The sequence below is a fragment of the Aegilops tauschii genome, chromosome 3 (assembly GCF_002575655.3).
Source record: "Aegilops tauschii subsp. strangulata cultivar AL8/78 chromosome 3, Aet v6.0, whole genome shotgun sequence".
In the NCBI taxonomy this organism is placed as follows: Eukaryota; Viridiplantae; Streptophyta; class Magnoliopsida; order Poales; family Poaceae; genus Aegilops; species Aegilops tauschii.
In genome coordinates this window covers 621,202,932-621,212,890 of record NC_053037.3, presented here as the reverse complement: position 1 = coordinate 621,212,890, position 9,959 = coordinate 621,202,932, and the positions used below count along the sequence as shown (strand labels likewise).

At 49.2% G+C, this 9,959-nt stretch overlaps 1 protein-coding gene across 1 annotated transcript; it reads right to left on the bottom strand.

Moving 5' to 3' along the window:
• Positions 1-6,468: 6,468 nt before the first annotated feature.
• Positions 6,469-8,676, bottom strand: LOC109766861 (uncharacterized). Its single transcript, XM_020325622.4, has one exon. The coding sequence runs from the start codon at positions 8,305-8,307 to the stop codon at positions 6,775-6,777; it is 1,533 nt and encodes a 510-aa protein (XP_020181211.1). The 5' UTR covers positions 8,308-8,676; the 3' UTR covers positions 6,469-6,774.
• Between the last annotated feature and the right edge of the window lie 1,283 nt (positions 8,677-9,959).

Below are 9,959 nucleotides of genomic sequence, written 5' to 3'. Positions count from 1 at the left end.
CACGTTCAATCTCGTTACCGGCAAGTCACTTTACTCGTACCGTAATGCATGATCCCGTGACCAACTACTTGGTCACTTTGAGCTCATTATGATGATGCATTACCGAGTGGGCCCAGAGATACCTCTCCGTCATACGGAGTGACAAATCCCAGTCTCGATCCGTGTCAACCCAACAGACACTTTCAGAGATACCTGTAGTGTACCTTTATAGTCACCCAGTTACGTTGTGACGTTTGGCACACCCAAAGCACTCCTACGGCATCCGGGAGTTACACGATCTCATGGTCTAAGGAAATGATACTTGACATTGGAAAAGCTCTAGCAAACGAACTACACGATCTTTGTGCTATGCTTAGGATTGGGTCTTGTCCATCACATCATTCTCCTAATGGTGTGATCCCGTTATCAATGACATCCAATGCCCATAGTCAGGAAACCATGACTATCTGTTGATCAACGAGCTAGTCAACTAGAGGCTTACTAGGGACATGTTGTGGTCTATGTATTCACACATGTATTACGATTTCCGGATAACACAATTATAGCATGAACAATAGACAATTATCATGAACAAGGAAATATAATAATAACCATTTTATTATTGCCTCTAGGGCATATTTCCAACAGTCTCCCACTTGCACTAGAGTCAATAATCTAGTTACATTGTGATGAATCGAACACCCATAGAGTTCTGGTGTTGATCATGTTTTGCTCTAGGGAGAGGTTTAGTCAACGGATCTGCTACATTCAGGTCCGTATGTACTTTACAAATATCTATGTCTCCATTTTGAACACTTTCACGAATGGAGTTGAAGCGACGCTTGATATGCCTGGTCTTCCTATGAATCCTGGGCTCCTTGGCAAGGGCAATAGCTCCAGTGTTGTCATAGAAGAGAGTCATCGGGCCCGACGCATTGGGAATCACCCCTAGGTGGGTAATGAACTCCTTCATCCAGATTGCTTCTTGTGCTGCCTCTGAGGCCGCCATGTACTCCGCTTCACATGTAGATCCCGCCACGACGCTTTGCTTGCAACTGCACCAGCTTACTGCCCCTCCATTCAAAATATACATGTATCCGGTTTGTGACTTAGAGTCATCCAGATCTGTGTCGAAGCTAGCGTCGACGTAACCCTTTACGACGAGCTCTTCGTCACCTCCATATACGATAAACATATCCTTAGTCCTTTTCAGGTACTTCAGGATATTCTTGACCGCTGTCCAGTGTTCCATGCCGGGATTACTTTGGTACCTTCCTACGAAACTTACGGCAAGGTTTACATCAGGTCTGGTACACAGCATGGCATACATAATAGACCCTGTGGCCGAGGCATAGGGGATGACACTCATCTTTTCTCTATCTTCTGCCGTGGTCGGGCATTGAGCCGTGCTCAATTGCACACCTTGCAATACAGGCAAGAACCCCTTCTTGGACTGATCCATATTGAACTTCTTCAATATCTTGTCAAGGTACGTACTCTATGAAAGACCAATGAGGCGTCTTGATCTATCTCTATAGATCTTGATGCCTAATATATAAGCAGCTTCTCCAAGGTCCTTCATTGAAAAACACTTATTCAAGTAGGCCTTTATACTTTCCAAGAATTCTATATCATTTCCCATCAATAGTATGTCATCCACATATAATAAGAGAAATGCTACAGAGCTCCCACTCACTTTCTTGTAAACACAAGCTTCTCCATAAGTCTGTGTAAACCCAAACGCTTTATTATTGCCTCTAGGGCATATTTCCAACACTCGTGGCAGCGGGGTCCTATTGGAAACTAAGGGATATTAAGGCCTCCTTTTAATAGAGTAACGGACCAAAGCATTAACACTTAGTGAATACATGAACTCCTCAAACTACGGTCATCACCGGGAGTGGTCCCGATTATTGTCACTTCGGGGTTGCTGGATCATAACACATAGTAGGTGACTATTGACTTGCAAGATAGGATCAAGAACTCACATATATTCAAGAAAACATAATAGTTCAGATCTAAAATCATGGCACTCGGGCCCTAGTGACAAGCATTAAGCATAGCAAAGTCATAGCAACATCAATCTTAGAACATAATCGATACTAGGGATCAAACCCTAACAAAACTAACTCGATTACATGGTAAATCTCATCCAACCCATCACCGTCCAGCAAGCCTACGATGGAATTACTCACGCACGGCGGTGAGCATCATGAAATTGGTGATGGAGGAAGGTTGATGATGACGATGGCGACGGATTCCCCTCTCCGGAGCCCCGAACGGACTCAAGATCAGCCCTCCCGAGAGAGATTAGGGCTTGGCGGCGGCTCCGTATCGTAAAACGCGATGAATCCTTCTCTCTGATTCTTTTCTCCCCGAACGTGAATATATAGAGTTGGAGTTGAGGTCGGTGGAGCTTCAGGGGGCCCACGAGATAGGGGGCGCGCCCTGCACCCTCGTGGACAGGGTGTGGGCCCCCTGGTGTTGATTCTTTCGCCAATATTTTTTATTAATTCCAAAAATATTCTCCGTGAAGTTTCAGGTCATTCCAAGAACTTTTATTTCTACACAAAAATAACACCATGGCAATTCTGCTGAAAACAGCGTCAGTCCGGGTTAGTTCCATTCAAATCATGCAAGTTAGAGTCCAAAACAAGGGCAAAAGTGTTTAGAAAAGTAGATACGATGGAGACGTATCAGCAGACATAAACTCAATCTTACGCAACTAAATTAAATGACACCACTCGTTTCACACGGGGAATTACATACACGGTATTTACTACGGAGGATATCGTGAAGGTGTAGCTACAACAATCAATTCTTAGAGTTGAACATTGAGGGTTGCACATATCACCGATTGCTAAGATTGTTTTAGAGCAAATCCTGACTAACACGTGCACTTTTTATTGGTGGCGTCATGGCATTGCTTAGTTTGTATTCCTTCTCTTCCGGTTTTGGCATGGTAGAATTTGTGTATCCTTTGTTCATCAATTTAAACCAATGAGGGGCCTTTTTGTATCATTTCAGTTGTATGTAATTTTTTCCTTGTTTCATCATGCCACGTGAAAAAAGGATATATGCCACACGTGTGATGCATGTTTCTTCATTTGTTTTTTAAGAAAAAAATAGTGACAAAGATATGCACTAAATTAGTGGCATATATATATGCTTATTGATGTCAGAGACATGCAATTAAATAACCCCGTAACGACTTTTAGAGGAGATATGGAGCAATAAATTACCGGATTTGGACATTGCTTTTTCTTTTTTCTTTTTGGGAAACACAACACAGACGCACACACTCATAAACGCAAACATAAACTCAATCTTACGCAACTAAATTAAATGACACCACTTGTTTCACACGGGGAATTACATACACGTATTTACTACGGGGGATATCGTGAAGGTGTAGCTACAACAATCGATTCTTAGAGTTGAACATTGAGGGTTGCACATATCATCGATTGCTAGGATTGTTTTAGAGCAGGTCCCGACTAACACGTGCATAATCGATTCTTAGAGTTGAACATTGAGGGTTGCACATATCATCGATTGCTAGGATTGTTTTAGAGCAGGTCCCGACTAACACGTGCATTTGGTATTGCTGGTGTCGTGCCATTGCTTTCTTTGTATTCCTTCTCTTCCGGGTTTTATAAGGCAGAATTGTGTCTATTATTTTTGTGTTCATTAGTTTAAACCAGCGAGAGGCCTTTTTGTATCATTTGACATGTATGTGATTTTCGCTTCCTTGTTTGACTGTCTCACGAGAAAAGAAAAGCAAATGGTTCTTTCAAAGAGATTTTAACGAATGAAGTTACTATGGATTGTAGTGGGAAGAGATTTTGTGTGTGTGTGTTGGGGGGTGAGTGGGGGGGGGGGGGGGAGGGGGTCCTATGTGGTTTAATTGTTTGTTTTTTGTTGTTACCAAACAAGAACTTACTAACTCCTGCTGCCTGCTAAACGCCAAGCAATTCAATTAGGGTTCTGCCGTTTTGCTTGCGCCTAATTTATACCTCGTCCATGTACACGTGCAATGCATGTTTCTCATTATTTTTTAAGAAAAAAAACAGTGACAGAGATATGCACTAAACTAGTGGCATATATATATGCTTATTGATGTCTGACAGATGGAATTAAATAATCACGTAACGGTTATTAGAGGAGCTATCGAGCAATAAATTACTGGATTTGGACATTATAATTATTATTTTCTCCTTTTTTTTTCTTTTGTGAAACACAGCACAGCCGCACACACTCATAAACACAGACATAAACTCAATCTTACACAAGTAAATGACACTACACTTGTTTCGTATGGGGAATTACATAAACGGTTATTTATTAGAGGAGATGCCGTGAAGGTGTAAAGGTTGTAGCTACAACAATCGATTATTAGAGTTGAACGTTGAGGGGTGCCGAGCTCGACGAGGAAGCCATTGACTCCATGAAGTGATCCTGGGAGCCGACAGGATCATTCTCGGTGCAATCAGCCTACACGGCCAAATTCGTCAGAAGGGGGGGGGGGGGGCAAAGGTCGTGGCTGGCAATGCGGAATCGCTTAGACATCGGATAGGCTTGCGCGTAGAGGGCTACCATACCAACCGGCCTGTCCACTCCACATCCAGGAGAAGGAAACATTCGATCACATCCTACTAACATGTGTATTTGATCGGACGCTATGGTTTTATATCTGAAGTGCCCTAGGAGCGTCGGAGCAAGCGTCGACGACTGACGATTTGCTTGTGCGTAATTTATAGTACCTCGTCCATGTACATGTGTGATGCATGTTTCTCATTGTTTTATAATGAAAAAAATTGATTAAGGTTAAAATCATTGTCAAAAAAATAATGAAAAAAAATCAAAGACAAAGATATGCACTAAATTAGTGGCATATATATGTTTGATAATGTCGGGGATATGCAATTAAATAACCGCGTAACGGCTATTAGAGGAGATATCAAGCAATAAGTTACTAGATTTGGACATTGATCTTTCTTCTTTTTTGCGACGCACAAGCTCATAGACACAAACATAAACTCAGTCTTATGCAACTAAATAACACGGCACTCATTTCACATGGGGAATTACTTACACGGTTATTGAAGGAGATATCGTGAAGGTGTAGCTACAACAATCGATTCTTGGAGTTGAACATTGAGGGTTGCACATATCATCGATTGCTAGGATTGTTTTAGAGCAAATCCCGACTAACACGTGCACTTTGTATTGCTGGTGCCATGGCATTGCTTACTTTGTATTCCTTCTCTTCTGGGATTTACATGGTAGAAATGTGTCTACCCTTTGTTCATCAGTTTAAACCAATGAGGGGCCTTTTTGTATCATTTCAGTTGTATGTAAATTATGTCCTTGTTTCATCGTGCCACATGAAAAGCAAAGCAAATGGTTCTTTCAAAGAGCTTTTAACGAATGAAGTTACTACAAATTGTAGTGGAAAGCGATTTGTAGGGGGGGTGGGGTCCTATGTGGTTTAATCGTATACAAATAAAACAACGGATGATGAACACATGGGCTTACAAATCGAAAGGACACTACCATTTCTTGCCGTCCCCTAAAATCAACAATACTCGAGTTTATCATATCTTTTTTTTTAAATTGAGTTAATTTTATCCTTATTGATGAGAGAAGATCATTCAATGTACTTACTACAAAGACACTAGAGCTGGTGCAGGTCCCATACTCCTAGATCAAGCCGATTTTGATGGTGTTTTTCAGGACAGACAGTGGCTCACAAGCCCATGGGCTAGATCACACTCCCTGTGGTCTTCAGCGGGAGAGCAATCATGTAAGGAGTGTTGCACCTTCGAGGTGGTAAACTTTAAGATGGCCTACAACATTCTTTTGGACCGTCCACAACTTACGAAATTTAGAGGTATACTGAGTTATGCTTACTTGATGTTCAAGATTTTCAAGGACCCAAAGGCACCGACATAGTCGGTTCGAAGGCACCATAGAGTTCAATGGGCAAAGTTTCCACTTGTATGTCCAGCAACTAGGACAAGTTGGCCCAACTCGACCAACAAGCTGGGTGATTCCTTTGATCCCACTAGATCATGTAAGTGGTCAACACGGTCGAGCCAAACATTTAAGCTTATGTGGAGTGCTGACGAGTCGTGAAATTTCTTGGTAATACGTTTTTTCCTGGGGCGAGGTATTTGTTTAAGGGGTGATTAAAAGATAATGAAAATATGAATTATTACTTACAAAAGGTTTTTTTTCTTATTGTATGACCTTGAAATTTTCAAATATGTTGTTCAAAATATCAGATGAAATTAGGTTAATTATTTTGATGGATATCAAAAAATTTGTACCCGGAAACTTGAAGCCGGATTCGAAATAAGTTTAACGCACATGCATTGAATCAAAATCCATTTGCAGTAAGCAATTTTCGATAGATCGAAATCTGAAAGAATTCTTGAAATTTCACAGATTTCAACGAGGTTTGGAATTTCCATGTTTCCTCCAAAATTTAAAACCCAATAATTTATACTAGTAGTATCTTGAAGACAAATCTTCGGGGCGCGGCAACACGTGTCATCATCATGATCTAGTGACGAGTGAGTTCTTCCTAGGGAGAACGTCACATCATCAAACATACACCTTCCTGTGCCATTGCCAAATGCAAACAATTTGCAAAGTAGTAGTACGTACAACACACACGAGCATGCTCCATCGTCATCAAAGCTGGCCGCCATTAATCAGTCTCACAACCTTTTATTCCCCTCAGAATGTACCATACTAGTAATGTCAGAGAGCTACCATGCATTGATGGAGCTAGTGGTGGCCCGGGGGAGTGTAGATGGGCGTGCCGTACTCTGGCGGGCACTCTGGCGCCGGCGGCGCTCCGTATTCCGGCGCCGGCCGTGGGTACGCCGGAGCAGCAGGCGTTGGTGTTGGCGTCCCGTAGACCGGCGTGGGGGTGGGAGCAGGGCACTCGCACCCCGGTGCCGGGGTCGGCGTGCACAAGCATCTCGGCGATGGAGTACCGTACACGGGCGCCGTCGGTGGAGCGTACACCGGCGTGGGAGGAGGGAGCTCCGGCGTCGGCGGCGCCACGTAGACCGGCGTGGGGGTTGGAGTTGGGCACTGGCATCCGGGCTCCGGGGTCGGGGTGCACAGGCAGCTCGGCGATGGAGTTCCGTACACCGGCGTCGGGGAAGGACATTGGCATCCCGGCTCCGGAGTAGGGGTGCACATGCATCTCGGCGCCGGAGTCCCGTACACGGGCGCCGTGGGGGGAGCGTACACCGGCGACGGCGTCCCGTACTCCGGCGCCTGATCGGGAGGGCAGTCCGGCGTCGGCGTCCCGTACACAGGCGCCGTGGGCGGAGCGTATACCGGCGTCGGCGTCCCGTACACGGGCGGAGCATACACCGGCGTGGGCGTCCCGTACACTGGCGCCGTGGGCGGAGCATACACCGGCGTGGGCGTCCCGTACACGGGCGGGGCGTACACCGGCGTGGGCGTCCCGTACACGGGCGGGGCGTACACCGGCGTGGGCGTCCCGTACACTGGCGGAGCGTACACCGGCGTGGGCGTCCCGTACTCCGGCGACTCCGGAGGGCAATCCGGCGTTCCGCACTCCGGGGCTGGAGGCGGGAAGTATTCAGGCACGGGCGTCCCGTAAACCGGCACGGCAGAAGGGCATTGGCACCCGGGGGCCGGGGTAGGGGTGCACAGGCACGCCGGCACCGGCGTCCCGTACACGGGCGGAGCGTACACCGGCATGGGCTTCATGCGCCGGTGCGCGAACAAGGGCTTCCTGCCGAACCCGTGGCACGGGAAGCAGATGTTGGCCGCCGCGCACTCGGGCGCCGCGGCCGAAGTCCGACCTCGCGTCGCCTTGCCGGCGACGGCGACGAAGGTGCCCTCGCCCTCGGCCAGCAGCGGCTCGATCCTCGACGGCTCCTGCCCGGGGCACGGCTCGCCGCTCGCCGCGCTCTGGAGCTGCGCGAAGCACTCGGAATCGGAAGCGCCGCGCACGCCGAGGCCGGCGTCGGCCGGGAGGGGCACGGCGAAGGCGCCCGTGCCGTCGAGGTTCGCGACGGCCTTGCTCTCGTATTCACCGCCGCCGCTGTCGTTGCCCTTCTTGCACGTGATGGCGACCATGAGGCCCTTGAACGCCGCCTCGGCGCGCAAGCTCTTCCTCCCGCAGCCGGCGCACTGGGCCATGCCGACGACGACGACGACCGACGAGTCCCCGCCGCCAGCGTCCGCCTCAGCGACCGCCATCATCAGCGCCCCAGCGCAGACGATGAGAACGCGGAGCAGCAGCCTCCCTCCACCTCCTCCTTCCATGGCGCCCATCTCCACCTATCTATCTACCCGCTGAGCTTCTGCAACAACTACAAGTGAAGTGAGGGAGCAGCAGCCATGGCGAGCGTGTGTATATAGCCATGAGTCGACAAGCGAGCGAGCGATCCATGGACGATCCACCATTCCATCAATGAACAATTACTCAACACGCAACAGATCGATCAATGAACAGCTCGACATTCGCGTACGGATAGGATCCATGCATCACGCGTAGAGTAGAGCCGCAGAGGCAACCAAATCAATCTCAATCAATCAATTTAACTAGCGGCGGCTACAGAAGAGATGGATAAGTAGATTAGCAATTGAATGCGCGAGCCGGCCGACCGATCGGACGTTGCGATGCCGGCCATCATGGGCACGCCGTTAACTCGACTGTTGGCGCACATGCCGCCATTACTACGCCAAAGGGATAGATAGATGTAGAATCAGCTAAAACCAGAGGGTACAAGTGGGGACGACGAAGCTGGCATCTGTCTATGGAGGATGCACGGCCAGTGTGACGGCATCTTCATGGCAACACAGGGGCTTGCATGTGCTGGAAGGAGAGTGAGATCATCATATGTCAATGCTCTATCTATCTTAGAGCAACTCTAGCGGACCCCGCATTTTGCCAACCCGTAAAATGTGTTTGCAGGTCGCACGGGGGCAATTATGCAGGCCGAAAATTGCGGCGGCAGACTAGAAACCGCGTACGGACCCCTAAAATTTAAAAAAAGTTGTTTCACGCGAGAAATTTAAACAACAGCTCGCCGGAGCTCGCGAGCATACATGGTTCTTCTTCGCATAAATAAGTTCATACACGCCACATACATACATAGAGGTTAGATATGCTAGACAGGGCCTACGCTACCGCATCACTGCAACAAAATTGAGCTCACCGGAGCTCCTGCGGTAGCTGCCCACCGGCGGCGATCAGTCGGAGTCCGAGGAGTCGGAGCTGAGGTCGACGAAGAGCTTCGCCTGCTCCTCCTTCATCACGCGCAGGTCGGCCTCCTTCGATGCCTGCGCCTGCGATGCCGTGAGGCCCGAATCGAGGAAGAGCCGCTCGTACTCGAGCTCGCGCCGGATGCGCTCTTCCATCTCCTCCTGCTCCCTCGCCGACCGCTCGAGGACGACGCGCTCGAGGAGCTCCTCCTGCCCCGGTGGGAGGTAGTCCTCGGGTCCGATGACGCCTCGGCGCGGCGGCGCATCGGGCACGGCCTCCTCCGGCTCCCTCTTCACCGGAATGAGCCGCGAGCTCAATGCGCCCGCGGATGAGCTCCCCGCGGACCAGTGGCCGGATGAGCTTCCCGTGGACCAGTTGCCGAAGGAGGCGCGGCGGCGACGGGCGCGCTCGAGCTCGAACTCGTCGAGCTCGCGCCGGTTGAATGCCGGCGGCGGCCGGGCACCGTGGTTGAGCCACCGACGCCCGCCCCCCTTGCGCGCGGCGTCAGATCTGGCGCGGCGGCGGCGCTCCACCTCATCCCCCGAGTCGGCCATGGTGGTTCAAGGCTCGCCGGCGGCGAGAAATCAAGCGGCGCGGTGGGGAATTGGAGGGGAACGCGGCGGCGGGAGGATAGGGTTTCGACCCGCATCTGCCCCGCAAACCCGCAGTTATAGTGGCTCGGGGGTTGCGTTTGCGGGCTGCGGCAAAAAATTTTACG

What these genes read in the sequence shown, in the direction of transcription:
- LOC109766861 (XM_020325622.4), bottom strand. Translation starts at nt 8,307, where the DNA reads ATGGGCGCCATGGAAGGAGGAGGTGGAGGGAGGCTGCTGCTCCGCGTT.